Source organism: Trematomus bernacchii, unplaced genomic scaffold (assembly GCF_902827165.1).
Source record: "Trematomus bernacchii unplaced genomic scaffold, fTreBer1.1, whole genome shotgun sequence".
NCBI classification, from domain to species: domain Eukaryota; kingdom Metazoa; phylum Chordata; class Actinopteri; order Perciformes; family Nototheniidae; genus Trematomus; species Trematomus bernacchii.
In genome coordinates, this window is record NW_022987728.1 from 326,337 (window position 1) to 344,567 (window position 18,231).

At 41.1% G+C, this 18,231-nt stretch overlaps 1 protein-coding gene and 1 pseudogene across 1 annotated transcript; one reads left to right on the forward strand and one right to left on the reverse strand.

Annotated features, from left to right (window-relative positions):
* On the reverse strand, nt 1-3,899 carry si:dkey-171c9.3. Its single transcript, XM_034145575.1, has 3 exons — nt 3,813-3,899; nt 1,451-1,751; nt 1-1,174 (listed from the first exon to the last, which is right to left on the reverse strand). Exons 2-3 carry the CDS (start codon nt 1,743-1,745, stop codon nt 945-947), a joined length of 525 nt encoding a protein of 174 aa, XP_034001466.1. The 5' UTR covers nt 1,746-1,751; nt 3,813-3,899; the 3' UTR covers nt 1-944.
* A 3,181-nt stretch (nt 3,900-7,080) lies between these two features.
* LOC117494644 lies at nt 7,081-16,989 on the forward strand (annotated as a pseudogene).
* Nucleotides 16,990-18,231: the final 1,242 nt, after the last annotated feature.

The window sequence follows — 18,231 nt, forward strand, 5'->3', positions numbered from 1 at the left end:
TGAATTCAAAAATAACGTTTTTATTATCAGCATTGACTATATAAATTAAAAAAACAAACCCAGGCAAACAAAACAAGCTATTTAAAAGACACATTCAACAATCTGGCACATGTATTTAAAGCATAAAACACTGATTTATATCCAATTGTTGAAAGGTAATACCTCAGCTGACCCTCACCTCATGCTGAAGAAACCCATTACTCCTGTGACGCCATCTACAGGACATTTATGGGTATTGTAGTTGGATCCCAGTCAAAATGACATATACACCTAGAGTTTTACTGCCAATGTACTTATCTTTTTGATCCATCTTGGACTAAAACCCTTACCTCAGGTTCTTCATTCAGCCTCTATAATATACAGCATCCAGGAAATATGTGTCATTAAAAGTGCCAGAGTTTTACCTACGATTAAACCGTCTTTTTGTTGGATCTCTGCTCACTTTTTGTAATAACTACGGGTAATATTTCACTCTAACTCTCCTCTGGATGAGCTTTACCTGAACTATGTTTGGGAATAAACTCTGACAGACAATTTAAATCGTAATATAGAACAATATTATCGTAGTAAATCACATTTCAACGAGACATTGCCAGCCGGCCTGGAGGTAATGTGTGGGTTGATTTCAATATTTGTGTGTATCTATGCCATAAATCACATTAAAATACTACACAAGCGTTTTAGCTTCATCAAGGGAGGAAGTGATGATGCTTTCAGCCAGTTGGTGGGCGAGCACATGGAGATCGCTATCGTCGGCCACGTTTTCTTCGTTTTCATCGCTCAACATCCAGTCAATGATGTCACATGAAAGACCCTCCGCAAAAGCCTCCATCTTGGCTCCACGTTGAGATCCTACTGCCATATAATCTCTCTCCAAGTCATCCGTGGACAGCAAGAGCATCAGATGCTCCATCAACTCCACCTGGGGGTCGTTGGGGTCTCCGTCAGAGTCTTTGAATTTTCGGGGTAGTGGGTGGAGGTGAAGGCAGGAAAACCTTCGCCAAGCCTCCTTTTAGCTTCCTGTCGAAACTTTGTCGGTTCTTCTCGAGCTCCGGGAGGAGAGGCGTGGTTGGAGGGGCGTCGGGGTAATCGATGGATCCCACGATGGGCAGCCCTGACTGGGGGAAAGGTGGGCGAGAAGTCTCTCTGGAGGTCTGGAGGTCTGGATCCATCTCTGTGGATTCAATCAAGAAAGACAGATGTTTAACCTGTCCTCCACCCAGTTATTCTTATTCTTATTCTTTATTAGGATCCCCATTAGCACTAGCATGAGCATGGGGTATTCTTCCTGGGGTCCTCATACACATAAAACATACATACAACAAAACAAAACAGCTCATAATTTCATGCAATTTACAGTGCTATATGAAAAAAATGGTCATCCAATTTTAGCCTTCATAAGGCCAAACAAAAAAATACAAATAAGTGTACATAATAAATACATACATACCCACAGTTGGTCTTGAACTCTTGGAACCATCTTGGTGGTCCTCGATGTTTTGATTTCTCCAAACTTCTCTCAAATCAACCCCCGCTGAGGCGAACTCTTCAACTAACTGGTTTTGAATACATTTGGACGTCATGCAGTCCTCCTCCATTTCCATTTGGCTCACAAAAGACTGGATTATGTTCCGGGCCATATTTTGGGCAAACTCTTCAAGAACCTCGATGTTTAGGCTGATTCTCTTGAGGTCCCCCGGAGTGGGTTCTTCTGGCGCCCTTAGATCTGCACTCACTGCCTGCATCGGATCCTGTATGGATGAAAGCAATACTTTTAAGTACAATTTAAGTGCGTTTTCTGGAGAATATGGCGACGCCAGACACAGAAAAGTGTCCAAAGATGGTTTGAATTATTGCCTCCTTTCTATAAATAGCTATTTTCATTTTATTACATGAGTGCTTGCCAACAATGCCAGGCAGCACATAAATATTTCTCCTGAATGGTGCAGGATTATTATTCCTACATTCCTCACCTGTTTTAGATTAGAGAAGAAAAAGATAAGCTACAAATGCGATGAATGTTATACTGTATATAAGAAAACGGCAAACGAGAGAGAGTTATCAGGACTGATGTTCACAGAGGAAGAAAACACAGGACAGAGCAGTTGGAAAGTCAGATTGAGGCCTCGACCACAGCCTCTCACCGAATGAGCCAACAGGAAGTCACAAGCAGGACGTGTTTGTTTTTCGGATTAGCGCAAAAACTGTGCTGGGGTCCAAAGCAGCTACCTGACCCTTTTTTCTCTAAACTCACATTGTTTTTGTGTATTTAATAGATTTAGAGCTGTGTCATTTCAAGTTGAGACACCAGAAATGGATGCTAACGTGAACACATCTGTAGCCATTTCAACACAACGAGGAAAAAACGCTTTGTACTGACTTTGTAGGATCTGTGTTCGTCTACATTTAATTCAGCATACAAGACTTTTTCATTTCAAAGAATAAACTAACAGGGGTGCTCGAGCGAACTGTTTTTATTATGAAATATCTTGGACACTCATAGCTACCATTGCTCTCCAGGGCGCTGATTCACAAACATAAAAATATGTATTTTCCTCTTTATATTTTACCATCCTCATGTATCTTTATATGGCAGTTGATAAATTGGTTGTATTTTGTATTTTCTGACTGAGAAATGAGAGAAGCAGATTAAGGCAGACAGTGTGAAAGTAATGTGAAACTGAACATGATATAACAACTTCCTTATCTACCTCTCTGGTTCTAAAAGTACGACTGTAATTGACTGAAAGTAATGTAAAAGGACTTAATCTGGCCCTTAATGGCCATCTTGTGAATCAAAAATAATGGTTACATTTGATCCTGTTTAAGGATAATTTGATGCAGATAAAAATGCGCCTCAAATCAGGTTTGAAGCATTTTTATGACCGCTCGCCATGTGGTAATGGTTTCCTCTGTAAACCAAACATACTCAGACAGTTTCTCCTTCCTTTCCAAGCACCCTCTCAGTTCAGCCAAAGCAAATGACGCTCCCAATGAAACTTCACCAGACCACTGCAGTCCTATTGTGTGTTTAACAAACGTTATACCGTCCGACTGCGTCACCATATTGTGCTGCCACTCAGTGGATCACAGTTCAATACGGTCAGAGCCCAGAGAGGAGGACAAGATAGAGAATGAAGCACAAATGTGGAACAAATTACATCTAAAACAAAGAATGTCTTCTATTGGCAGTCTAACTTGGATATCCTGATGAGCAAAGCAAGGTTTATGAAATAGGAGGGCTTTTTTATTCCTGGCTGTACGTCCATTTAAACATCTTTGATTATAATGGTGACGCACCTTACTTTATCTTAGATCAAGATAAGGTTTGTATAAAAATCTCAACACAAACAAGCCTCAGTCGACCCATTAATATACCGTGTTTCCTCCACACCCATCCAAATCCAAAGAGATAGCCTTCTGGGTGGGAGTATTTCAAGTTTTATTATCCCTTTTTGAGGACAAACAACCAAAAGGTCTTCACAATGTATCATCTTCAGTTTTTTTCATATTGCACAAAAGGAGTTAACCTTTCTTAGCCTCCAAAAAAACCGGACAGATAACACGAAACAAGAACATACGTAAAGGTTTCTGGACCAAATAGAGGCTAATAAACTCGCTTAACTTCATAAAACTTTAAGATTTATGAAGTATAAAAAAGGGCAACTCCTGATTTACTGTGATACCTGGCAGGAGGAAGAAGGCATCTCCAGGGCCAAGAGGGTGAGATTACAGCCAGAAGTTACGTAAATGTACCAAAAGAATATGAAACCAAGATACAGGAAGCTTTTAATGTCTGTAGATCCACTTACCAGTTGGTAACAGGGGCGATAGTTCACGGGTTAGTGTCTGCGGGGCGAATGAGTTTATACGGAAATGCTTTGACGGATGAGTTCACCCACTTCCTGTGTGTGTGTGTTGCAGCTGTTTACCTTTTTGACAGCATGAGGAAATGACAAGTGTACACTACTCAAAACCTGCTCTATGTCAAATCATTCTTCTCTTCTCTGTTGTCATGAGGTCAAAATGATGAAGAGATTGCCACAAGAGGAAGAAAAGAAGATGAATGGCCAAGGAGAAATTAAAGCGTCACAAATTCAGACCGGTAACTTAGCCAAAAAATCATTTGAAATGCATTGTGGTTTGATGAGATGTGTGTGTGTAGATCTCTGTGATGAATTACCTCCATGGCGCCCCTTAATTTAAAGTCCAAACCCAACCCAATGACCCAAGATTTATGAAACAATTCATCACAGCCCTGATGGAGGAGACGTAACAAATCTGGTTTAAGCTGCTCTCATGTGAAAGCATTTTGTGTTTTGGATGATGTAAACAGGGAGTGGAGGTGAAGCTGTGTTGTAAGATGACATCTCTCTCTGAAGACTTCATTACAGCCAGACTGGACGGTATGTACTGCCGGCCTCTAACGCTGCAGTATTGAGATGTGCAAATAAAGTGAACATGGGGGGACTTTTTAACTATGAGTGTTTTGTTGCACATGCAGAGGGGGAGGAAGTATTCAGATGCTTTAGTTGAGTTAAAGTACCAATACATTATTGTCAAAATAAGTAAAAGTCCTGCATTCAAAATCTTATTAAAGTAACATTTGAAATGTATTATCAGCTAAATGTACTTAAAGTATAAAAGTCAAAGTAAGCAGAGTGAAGAGAAATGGCCTCTATGTGTGTATATATTTATATTTATACATGTCACATTTCTAGATAATATTGTTTCATCAAGTAGCATCTTACCGTTGTAGAAAATCTAAGTTTTGATTGACTTGATTGAATAATTTGACTATTCTGTGAATTAGGAGTTCGTCCACTAGTTTAATTTTTAGAGATTCATTTTGTTCAAAGTAGCTAAAGCTGTTTTCATAAATGTAGTGGAGTAGAAGTATAAAATAGCATCAAATGGATATACTCAAGTAAAGTAAAAGTACCTCAAAATTGTACTTAAAGGTAGGGTAGGTAACGAATGGAGAAACCAGCTCGAGTGCGCTATAATTTGAAAATACACAACCGGAAAAAATCTGCCTCTTCCTTCAGACTTCCTCACAGAGCCCCTCCTCCAACACACACGGACGCGCACATGACCAATGAGGGCACGAGATAAGTTTGTGCACAGATGGAAGGCTGACAGGCAGGTAGGCCATCCAGTTATTTTAGCCGGGCCGGCTCAGATGATTGGTCGTGCTTTTTACAGCACTACGGCTTCCACAGATGAATTTGTTGTATGTATTTTTTGTCAAAGCATTTAATTTATTCATTGCTATCGGGATGTTAAGAGCATTCCATGGAATATAACAAAAAGTGTTTCTGAAGTGAATTACCTACCCCACCTTTAAGTACAGTACTTGAGTAAATGTACTTAGTTACTTCCCACCTATATGCACATGTGTGTAGTGGAAAAATAACCAAGGGATGTTTGTACCTTTTTTGATGTTTAAATGGACTGAATTTAAAGGGTGTATTCAGAGATGACGCACTTCATGTCAGAACAAAAATGAAATAAATAATCTTCTATGTATTTTTTCGCTTAACAAGACCGAATTACACTTAATAATACTTTATTCCCGTTACTCAGACTAGTATCACAGCTGAATCTCTGCTGGCTGCTGGATGGACGCTCGCTGCCAGCATCCCGGTGTCCGTCCTGAACCTGCCCTCTGGTTGCTCAAATGTGGGGTTTTTTCTCTATTATCCAAACTGTTGCTGCAGTAACTGTGTGTTGCTGAATCCCCAGCAGGCCCGCTGTGCTCCTTCTGCTCCAAATCAGGAAATACTTTTCTCAGTGTCAGTGAGCTCATTGCTCAACATGATCATTTAAATAGATTTTAAGGGTCATTTCAGTCTCCTGTGGCTTTCTTAAGAAAAGTTATTACATGCTAGACCTGCATCACCAGGGCATATAAAAAATAGAACACTTCAATCCTCTACAAGAATTATGACTTGCTTTATTCTGCGTGTTTGTGAGGATGTTATGCCACATAAACGTCATGTCTTATTAACAGTTAGTGGGAAACTATCAGTGCTGTTTAAATGGGATCCCTTGTGGACTCTTTTGCTTAAAATAATTGTGTTTTCATGTACTGATAGTCTGTATTGGAACGGAACCTTGTAAAAAATGCTGTAAAACAACACATTTCCTGCCAAATAGGCTACCTTATAAGAAATTACATTTAACCCTCCTATTGTCTTCGTTTCCCCCCGCTTACTTTGGTGTTTGCGGTCAAATTTGACCGGTCCTGTCTTAACTGCTATTACATTAACACATAAACCATTAATCATCACCAAATGTAATTTAACACCCTTTCAAACTGTACATATTGTATCAGACTACTGGTATACATGAAAAGACTGCAGTAAATATTCAAAGAACATCAGAACATTAACAAGAATAGTCATCTGTGTGTGTGTGTATCTGTGTGTCTGCCAGGTATGGTTCACGTGGAGGGATGGGCACATTCGAGTGGGAAGTGTGTGTGTGTGTGTGTGTGTGTGTGTGTGTGTGTGTGCAGATCATTTGTATTTATCCTACATGGTATATGTTTAGGATAACATAAACATCAGTTCATGCATAGTAAAGTACAATTACCCCAAAAGAAGAAAATGCTTGACAGAGTGAGTCTGCACTTGTTTACATATCTATGTCACGTGTATGTCTGTCTAGTGTCTTGAAATAATCCCCGTCAGTTGCTTCAGTCATGAGGAAAACATAATTAAAATCTCTACCGTTTAAAATGCTATGGGTTGTTAGGATGTTTGAAAATCCTCCAAGGTTTGTTGGATTTAGTTTTTCAATGAAGTGAGGTGGGCGGGGTTATCTATAAACTTACTCTGACATTTTGAATTGATCCTTCCAAATGTCATAGATCTTACTATATAAACATTTAAAATATAATATGCGAATATATTCGTGTATAATGAGATATTTTTTAACGTTTGATAATCAAAACACTCAGCGGGCGGAGCCGTTACCAAAAACCAACGCTTCTTGGAAACGGCATCCCTAGCGAGTGTGTGATTGGTCCGCCCGCTCAAATTCCAGCCAATGAGAACGAAGCGCTGGAGATTTGGATTCTCAGCTGAATCACTTTTGTTTGAGCTCTCGCCTCTGAAGGACTACAGCAAACCTGGACTATTTACAAGAGCTAAATAATCTGTATGCGGTGTTTAATGCTCCTAAACCCAGCCACTGAATCAAACGAGACGGAATTGTTAAACACGGTAAGATTAAACTATAAAATAGACGATATTAAGCTTAGTCACGTGTGGAAACTCCACCCAGTAAACACAGAAATACATAAGCTGTGTTTTAGCTAACTCAGTTTTACAGCTTGTTATCTGCAGCCAGGTAAAACTGATAAATATGAAATACTACACCAAATGCAGCCTGACTTTTCTCCTTTGAAACCAACCCGCCTTTTTTTTTATCTAGCAGAACAAAGTGCACAGTTTGTTCGGATAAAGGAGCAGCCATGCCGGTAGTAAGGGGGAAGAAACCAGCAGTGACTGCTGGAAGCAAGATGCCCAAACTGAATGCAACAACGAGGGAAAACCAGGTAAAATGTGCATATTTTTTGGCATAAATAACCCCCTTTCCTGCAGGAGAGAGGCTGTAAACAAAGCCAGCATTGCAGCTGATGTTCCTGCATGACGCCTGCAGGGCAATGTTTAACATGGCTTGAAATGCTAAACAATATATTTTGTGTGCATGCACGGGATGATCTTCTCGTGTGTTTACAGTCCCCTGTGTTTGTGTTGCAGATGGAGGGCCCCCAGGTGAAGAGGGCCTCATCCCCTCCCCATGGAGCCCCCAAGAAGAGGACTGCTTTCATCGACATTACAAATGTGAGTCTGGTTTGATGTTTTTGTGGAGAGAGAGAAGCACTAAAATTCAGGGTATAAACTATTTAAACGTAGAAGATTGAGCAATGGATTCCAGGAGGGAGACCATTTGTATTCTCTCACTTAGTACATCACAATACTTAGTGATGATCTGTTATGGTGCATGAGTGAAATGGTCCTGTGGTCAAATGTTCAGAGATAACATGGCTTCGAGTGTATCTTTATGTGTGTGATTAAAATCAAAGGGCGCATTGCTATTTCTCCACAACATATGTCATATTTCAGATCCCACACACACAGGAATACAATATGTGTCTGTCTTGTGTCTCTAAAACGGGATGAACCACAAGCAACATGAAATAGATTTTTGGCATTTAGTCACTGCTGACCTGGAAAGTACTTCAAATTAAAAGTATCAGATCAGTCAGCGTGCAGCCGAGCTCTTTACGACACAAGTCCTCTATGTATAATTCTGACACATATTTCCTCATAAACCTTCCAGCAGTGATTGTTTTTCTTTAAATATAAGCATGAGAACAGCAGGGTCTGTTTCTTTAGCTGCTGTCTGTATGTAGAATGATCCTGGTTCAATTCTGGATGATCTCCCACTGTGTGCTATCCAAAGAAAGGCTATCAGTCAGTGTCTGTCTGATTGTTGGCCCTACGTGACCCAATATTTGAAGTCTATGTTTTAGTCCTCTAACTTGTCCCCCTCCAGCAACCTGACTGAAACCCTTGGGCTAATTGCACATTTAGGGAGAATAATCTCTACTGTTTACATTTGGAATTTACACCTAGTATTGTATTTGTACGTTTTCTGAAAGTGTCTCTGCTGGCCACTGTACATGTGTCGGCAAGTTTCAAATAAGTCACCTATTGCTTCAGTTATCAACACTCAACAGGATGTGTACACTTATAACGTGTGTGTGTGTGTGTTGTGTGTGTGTGTGTGTGTGTGTGTGTGTGTGGTGTGTGTGTGTGTGTGTGTGTGTGTGTGTGTGGTGTGTGGTGTGTGTGTTTGATGTGTGTGTGTGTGTGTGTGGTGTGGTGTGTGTGTGTGCTGGTGTGTGTGTGTGTGTGTGTGTGTGTGGTGTGTGTGTGTGTGTGTTGTGTTGTGTGTGATGTGTGGTGTGTGTGTGGTTGTGTGTGTGGTGTGTGTGTGTGTGTGTGTGTGTGTGATGTGTGTGTGTGTGTGTGTGTGTGTTGCTGTGTGTGTGTGTGTGTGGTGTGTGTGTGTGTGTGTGTGTGTGTGTGTGTGTTGGGTGTGTGTGTGTGTGTGTGTGTGTGTGTGTGTGGTGTGTGTGTGTGTGTGTGTGTGTGTGTGTGTGTTGGGCCATGAAGGTTTTTTGACTAGTTTCTCAAAGTACTTGACACTGATCCCTAACATATTTTAAAGATGTTCGGACATCACCATGTCATCCCTTCTTGAGGCAGTGATTTTAAAGGTCCCCTATTATACTGTGTTTCATCAATATATTATAGGTCTCAGATATATACAAAACATGTCTCTGAAGTGTTTGGCTCCAAACACCAAACAGATCATTGCAGCATTACCCATAATCCCCTCTGTTTCAGCCCTGTTTCCAAAGTGCTGATTCTCTGTCTGTTACTTTTAGATGAAAATAAGGAGCCCTCCCCACGCCCCTCTGAGAGAGAATTTGGTTAAAAAGAAATCAATGGTGCTCTAGGAGGAGATTCAGGTGATAAGGGGGGGGGGGGGGGGGGGGGGGGGGGTTACCTTGGTTGGTGATGGCTAATGGTTACACAAGCCACAACATCGTTATGACATCACAAAGTGGCCAAATCTGATCAGCTCATTTTCAGACAGGTTTTTTATAGAAAGGATCAGGACAAAAAGAGAGAATCTTGTTCCTGAAACTTTCTAGAGTCTCTTTCAACAGAGGGGACTACATGATGATGTAGAAGAGACATGAAGAAGAAGAGGGGACACATAGAAGAGGGGACACATGTTGATGTAGAGAGACATGAAGAAGAGGGGACACATGGTGATGTAGAAGAGACATGAAGAAGAGGGGACACATGGTGATGTAGAAGAGACATGAAGAAGAGGGGACACATGGTGATGTAGAAGAGACATGAAGAAGAGGGGACACATGGTGATGTAGAAGAGACATGAAGAAGAGGGGACACATGTTGATGTAGAAGAGACATGGAGAAGAGGGGACACATGGTGATGTAGAAGAGACATGAAGAAGAGGGGACACATGGTGATGTAGAAGAGACATGAAGAAGAGGGGACACATGTTGATGTAGAAGTGACATGAAGAAGAGGGGACACATGTTGATGAAGAAGAGACATGAAGAAGAGGGGACACATGTTGATGTAGAAGTGACATGAAGAAGAGGGGACACATGTTGATGTAGAAGAGACATGAAGAAGAGGGGACACATGGTGATGTAGAAGAGACATGAAGAAGAGGGGACACATGTTGATGTAGAAGAGACATGAAGAAGAGGGGACACATGTTGATGTAAGAAGAGACATGAAGAAGAGGGGACACATGTTGATGTAGAAGAGAAATGAAGAAGAGGGGATAGGGGACACATGTTGATGTAGAAGAGACATGAAGAAGAGGGGACACATGTTGATGAAGAAGAGACTATGAAGAAGAGGGGGACACATGTTGATGTAGAAGGACATGAAGAAGAGGGGACACATGTTGATGTAGAAGAGACATGAAGAAGAGGGGACACATGTTGATGTAGAAGAGACAGGAGAGAGGGGGACACATGTTGATGTAGAAGAGACATGAACAAGTGAATTTTGCATAATCGGTGACCTTTAAATATCTCTAATGTCTCTTTTGACACTGTGTTCACAGGCTCATAAGGTTACGATCAGCCTTCCAGGGAGGAAGAAGAAGAAGCAGGCGAAGAAAAAACAACAGCGTACTTCAGTGTCGACGGAGAGAACCATGCAAACCTGGAAAAGTCTTCATCTGTGAGCTCAGAGGGGGACGCCGACTGTGACGGAAGAACAGACTTATAAGGACGAGGAGCAGAAGGCAGCAGCTCCAGTAGAAGAGCTGGAGGCTGCTGCGCCCCCTGCTGCCCCGGAGGTGCCGGCACACCTCCTGAAACAACAGGTGAGGGAACCCGGAGAAGCTTTGGACTTGTACTAATGTCTGTCATAGGTCAACTAACTCAAATGTTCTCTGATCTCTAGATCCCAGCGGAGTTTGACATCGACTCTGAGAACTCTGAAGACTGTTACATGTGTCCCGAGTACGCGAAGGACATCTTTGACTACCTCAACACAGAGAGAGGTGAGACAAAGTATTAGTATTTGAAGTAGGCTTTTACCACCAGTGTGGGTTCTGGAAAGCCTGAATGCAGAAGGTCATCTTCCCCCTCTTGTGTTTTTATGGTCTGCAGGAGAAGTTGTCCTCACTAACTACATGCCCAGTCAGCCCAGCCTCAACCCAGAGATGAGAGCCATCCTGATCGACTGGCTGGTGGAAGTACAGGTGAGTTTTCCTGCTAGAGTCCATTGGCAGGAATAAGTGATTATATTTTAAAGGGGACCTATCATGCAAAATGCACTTTTGTACGTCTTTTATACATGAATCTGTGTCCCCGGTGTTCCAGGGAACTCACCAAGTGTCAGAAAACACAACCCTCTCTATTTTCCTCCATACCCAAATCTCTAAAAAAGGGGCTGCAACGGATCTGATAAAAACTGATCCAGATTTGAACACTGTCCTGACGTCAGGACGGTGGCGCTACGGCTATTGGGCCAACTCCACCAATCAGGAGGAGACAGCCACGGCCATTGCCGTTCGAAAGCGCTGGAGACGATGTAGTACATATGCCAGGCCTGTAGGTGGTGCTGTTCTCACAGAATCAGCCCTTGCTAAAACAGAGCTAAAAAATGTCAAATAGAGCAAATTGAGGCATGGCTAAAATGCATGATCTGTTTGGTATTTTGAAAAAAAAAAAGTATAAATATGCCTTATATAGGTATGGTCCTACACTATATTATTATAATATAGCATGATAGGTCCACTTTAAAATGGTAAAGTGAGTCAGAGAATCCATTTGAAAAATCGAAGTAAAACCAATCTCGAGGGTTCAAATAAACAGCAATTGTAAGCGTGTAATTATAAAAATCATTCCCTGCTCCGCTGGATGACAGAAACTAAATGACATCAAACAAAGTGTGTGTGTGTGTGTGTGTAGCTTTATCTCACGCATGCTGCTTCTCCAGTTTCATTTCGTGTGTGTGTGTGCATTAGTTAACCTGACTGTGTGTGTGTGTGTGTGTGCATTAGTTAACCTGACTGTGTGTGTGTGTGTGCAGGAGAACTTTGAGCTGTACCATGAGACTCTGTACCTGGCTGTGAAGATGGCGGACCACTACCTCTCAAATACCCCCGTCCACAGGGAGCTGCTGCAGCTGGTCGGCTCCACCACCATGCTCATCGCCTCCAAGTTTGAGGTAAGAATACAATACAGATACAAATAATACTTTAAGCACACGGGTCCAGGTCAGTTCACCGAATAACAACCAACTACACTTCACTATAAAATATGCATTCAATTCGAAATATAGGACTTTCCTAAGTTTCCTTTTTTTGTGTGTAACCTTTTAAATATATGTTCTACTATCATTTATCACAGTGGATATCAAGTATTTACAACAAACGTAAGTAATAGACACATAAATATATATAAAAACACTTTATGAAGCATGGCCAGTGGGTTTTATTTGATGCTCACGGGTAAAGTAAAAGTGGAATCAAAGAAGTCGAGAAAGTCGAACAGACCATGCTTGCAGACTTTACCACAGGACTTTAAATATCCCAAAGACAAAGAAGGAGGGAGTTTGCACGTGTTAAATGTTTTTATTTTGACCGTCCTGCAGGAGCGCAGTCCGCCGTGTGTCGACGACTTCCTCTACATTTGCGATGACGCGTACAAGAGGGAGGAGCTTATCGCCACGGAGGCCAAGATCCTGCAGGCGCTCTCCTTCGACATCTGACCTGAGCTCCTCCAACAATGCAACATGTATAATAAAATAAAATAATAAGTAGTGCAAAAAGTCTATATACATTTAATGTTAATCTGATATTTTTTTACTATTTTTTAATGTTATTATAGTTTTCTTCAAATAGTTTTATATCTGTGTTTTTAATCTTTGTTTTATTGTATGCACCACGACACCAAGTAACATTGTGTTGAGGTTCCCCTTCACTAACCTGAGTGTGTGTGTTCTCTCTGCAGTGTGTTGAGGTTCCCCTTCACTAACCTGAGTGTGTGTGTTCTCTCTGCAGTGTGTTGAGGTCTCCCTTCACTAACCTGAGTGTGTGTGTGTGTTCTCTCTGCAGTGTGTTGAGGTCCCCCTTCACTAACTGAGTGTGTGTGTTCTCTCTGCAGTGTGTTGAGGTCTCCCTTCACTAACCTGAGTGTGTGTGTTCTCTCTCTGCAGTGTGTTGAGGTCCCCCTTCACTAACTGAGTGTGTGTGTTCTCTCTGCAGTGTGTTGAGGTCTCCCTTCACTAACCTGAGTGTGTGTGTTCTCTCTCTGCAGTGTGTTGAGGTCTCCCTTCACTAACTGAGTGTGTGTGTTCTCTCTGCAGTGTGTTGAGGTCTCCCTTCACTAACCTGAGTGTGTGTGTTCTCTCTCTGCAGTGTGTTGAGGTCTCCCTTCACTAACTGAGTGTGTGTGTTCTCTCTGCAGTGTGTTGAGGTCTCCCTTCACTAACTGAGTGTGTGTGTTCTCTCTGCAGTGTGTTGAGGTCTCCCTTCACTAACCTGAGTGTGTGTGTTCTCTCTCTGCAGTGTGTTGAGGTCTCCCTTCACTAACTGAGTGTGTGTGTTCTCTCTGCAGTGTGTGTGAGGTCCCCCTTCACTAACTGAGTGTGTGTGTTCTCTCTGCAGTGTGTTGAGGTCTCCCTTCACTAACTGAGTGTGTGTGTGTGTGTGTGTCTCTCTGCAGTGTGTTGAGGTCTCCCTTCACTAACTGTGTGTGTGTGTTCTCTCTGCAGTGTGTGTGAGGTCTCCCTTCACTAACTGAGTGTGTGTGTTCTCTCTGCAGTGTGTTGAGGTCTCCCTTCACTAACCTGAGTGTGTGTGTGTGTGTGTTCTCTCTGCAGTGTGTTGAGGTCTCCCTTCACTAACTGAGTGTGTGTGTGTGTGTGTTCTCTCTGCAGTGTGTTGAGGTCTCCCTTCACTAACTGAGTGTGTGTGTGTGTGTGTTCTCTCTGCAGTGTGTTGAGGTCTCCCTTCACTAACCTGAGTGTGTGTGTGTGTGTGTGTGTGTTCTCTCTGCAGTGTGTTGAGGTCTCCCTTCACTAACTGAGTGTGTGTGTGTTCTCTCTGCAGTGTGTTGAGGTCTCCCTTCACTAACTGGGTGTGTGTGTGTGTGTGTTCTCTCTCTGCAGTGTGTGAGCGCGGAGATGGACACGCTGACCCTGGCGCGGTTCTTCTGTGAGATGAGTCTGATGGAGATGGATCTGGTGGAGGAGCGCGGCTCGCTGCTCGCCTCCGCCTGCCTGCTGCTGGCGCTCATCTCCAAGGACCTGGGAGGATGGGTAGGTTTCATTCAAACACTTTCAATGACATATTTCTTCTAATCTTTTCCACTTCATCTGTTTGTCCCTCTTCAAACACGTGTTTATATCAGAATCAGAACACTTTTTTATTCGTCCCACAGAGAGCAAAGGTCAAAGACAGATTCATGTGAACTAAGAAGCATGCATAACAAATATTAAAGATACAACAAGTGTTATTTCAAAATACACATACTGCAGCTCTGTTCTGTTCATGGACTTTTAACTCTCTGTTGGATTGTTTATTGATTTAGGGTCAACTTGGTTACAGATTTATAATTGGGAATTTTTTGTTTTTCATGTCAAAATAAGCATTACGGAAAAATCTGAAAATTAAAATGGCTTCGTAAATTGTTTATATTTTGCTTAGTTTTTGTAGTTACGTCGGTGTGGTAAGGGCACAAAAGGATCTTTTACTTAATGATTTAGTTCCTGTTCATTTATTATCTAAGGCATTTTATTTGCTCAAACTGAAATACTTCCTGATGCCGTTAAAAAGTTAACATGCAACTTTTTCACTGCCTATTTTCCCGCTCTGCAGAGACCAACCCTCTGTTCAATTTAAATGCAAATAGTTGTCCATGTAAATGTGAGTTAACCAGGGTTCTTCTTACGGTCATTAAAAACCTGGAAAAGTCATGGAAATTCAAAATGCTAATTCCAGGCCCTGGAAAAGTCATGGAAATGTAACCAAAGTTGCATCAAATATAATTTATATTTGATCTAATCGCAGAAATAGTAATACTATAACGACAATAAATACTGTATGGTATAGTAATGAAACGTAAAATGGCATTTAACTGTCGAGGTGTTTTGCTGGTGAGAGATTTGAGTTGCTTTAGCGTGTAGAAGCTAGTAAGCCTATTTGATTTGTTTTAGATAGGCACAACATGTTTCATATGCAGACCTTATTTTCCTGTTCCATGTTAAAATAAACCATTTTCAGTGGTACCGCTGAGAAAGAGTAATTTTTTTGGTCATGGAAAATTAGGTAAGTCATTGAAAATCATTGGTGAAAAAGTGTATGAACCCTGGTTATCGTTGCAGCGGGGGACCAGATCATTTCATTTCGTTCCCGCGCCGCCTCCAGATTTAGAATCGGCTCTAATGAAGGAAACATGTTGAAGAACTGCAGATATGTTTGTAGTAGGGCTGTGCGATTATGGCAAAAATCATAATCACGATTATTTTTGGTCAATAATTGATATCACGATTATTAAATATGATTATTCATTGACTTCCATTTATTGAACTTTAAAACAAATAAAAAATAATTTGAACAGTATCTTTTTAACTGTTGATTACCCTGAACGTATAATTCAACTGAAAAACCAATACAAAAATAAATGAAATATTTACATTTAAATAAATAATGTAAAAATAATAAATACCAATAAACAAGATCAACAAATATTTTTGGAGCGCACTTCAACAAGCTAATAAACATATATAAATGTGATAAATAAAAAATAAATTAGAAATTAATAATTTTCGATTATGTTGTTTCCGTAATTGTGGCAGGCCAAAATCGTAATTGCGATTAAAATACGATTAATTGCACAGCCCTAGTTTGTAGCTTTTAATAATCCACAATGGCTACCTACTGACGTGTCTGTCGTCTCTGCAGTGTCCCATCCTGCAGTTCCACTCCGGGTATCAGACGTCGGATTTGGCGCCCGTCGTCAGGAAACTTTACGAGATGCTCTTAGCTCCAGCGGACGACAAACTGAGAGCCATCAGGAACAAATACTCACACAAGTACGTTCAAAGAAAGCAGCACATGAAGTGTACTAAAGTGATGGTGTGCTTTAAATCTGAAATTACTCCGATCATTAATCCATTCGTTCTTTTTCTCAGGGTGTTTTTCGAAGTTGCATCCTTACCTTTGGTCAACGCCGACATCCTGGAGAAAGCTTTATCTCAGTGAGACGTCGCCTACTACCAAAAATAAAATCTTGCCACTGAGTGAAAGTATTTTAACAAAAAAGTTCCCTCCAACCCTGTACATATTTGTTAATATGTTGAATATTTATACGTGTCGTCTAGCCTGTCTTTTATATTCTATTTTAAATAAATTCCAGTTGACATTTAGTCCTCCTGTGGGCATTTGTTAAGAAGTGTTGCCAGATGTTAAGGTTGTTAATAATGGCATTTTAAGCGCTGCATTCCAGTCGTTTTAGCATTCATTTTATAAGAAGTGTTAAGATAATGGTAGGTTTGAGAGAATTCGAAACCTGCCTGCGTGTTTTCACAAGTGTTCCTACGTTGTTATAGTTGGCAGGTATGTGTATTTCCATCTGTTTGTACAGTGTTTATCATGTTTATATCACTATGCTAATTATTATTTGTATAAAAGATGACCGGATGATGCTGTGCTATTTTTAAATGGCTGTCAATTCGCACTCTTAAAATAAAGACATTGCTTTTTTATCTGTTTGATAAAACGGCTGGATTTTCTTATTCAATTAAATCATTTCTTGTCTTGATGTTAGAGTGTCTTGGGTGTGATACTGGTCTGTGGCCACCAGAGGTCAATAATGCACCGTGTTTCCTCACTGTGATTCATCTCCAAATTCACACTTGAAATATTTATACCATCGGATCAGTATCTCTCTTGTTATTCTACTGAAGCCGTGTTGGACTTTTGTTCATACTGTTACCTGATCCCCCTGCTGTCCTGAAGCTTCATTCTTGACCTTTTTAAAAACATAGAATAGTTGGAAGTAAAAGTCTTAAAGGTCCCATGTCATGCTTTTCCGGTTATTACCCATCCCCTTGTGTTATGAAGGTTTTTCTGCATGTAAACGGTCTGCAGAGTCACAAACCCCTCAAAGTACACCCTGTAGCGAGTAAAACTCTAACACAGAAAAGACCTGTCTATGCTGCCCCAGAACGCCTCGTTGGACATTTCTCTTTTTCCATTGTTTGCTTCCTGGGTTCTGTGACGTGTGAACACCCAAATCAACAACAAATTACCGGATTGGCCCAAATGGACCAATCCGTGGAGCACCTCACACACCAGGATCCCTTGGCTAACTAACAGGGAGTCCCCATTGACTTGCATAGAGCTCCCTGAACGCTGGTAATAGACGAGTTGGGACACGGAGAAATGCTCCCCGCAGACCCATTCTCACAGCGTTATAAACCTTTTTCTTACTCAATATCAAGCCACACTTATTGTTTTCACTTCGGCTGTGAGTGTTTGTGTGTGCTCAGGATGAGTTTCGCTTGTTCTCGCTGCATCGCCGACCCGAAAACCTGTCCGCTCCACGCAGCAACGAGCCTCGCAACGTCCCGACCAATCAGAGCACACTGGGCTCACAGGGAGGGAGGGGCAGGAGCTCCAACAAGCCGTTTAGGACAGAGAGTGAATACACATACTTTACAGAGATGCTGTATGAGAAATCAATGTGAGTTTGGAAAATTGAACAATGTAAATCTATTCTAGTAGACCTCAACAATGGAATTATGATCAGCAGAAATGGCCATGACATGGGACCTTTAACTCAAAGACCACTATAATCTAAGTTGACCTTGAGTTAAGGACTGTAGGTTAAGATTAAATGTAGAATGAATAAGAACTTGATCAGAAACGACATGCTTAATCCTTGTTGTGGATCTCAAATAGTTTGTTGACTATCGACTTATTGATGTCACTTTTTATGTCTTATCAGGGGTTTCCAACGTTTTAAAAGGGCCTTCTCACAGGAGGCTCAACAAATGGAATTGAAATATTACTATTTTTATTACATATTAAATATTCTAATCACATAAAAATTGCCTAAATGTGTTTAATTGGTTAAGGTGAAA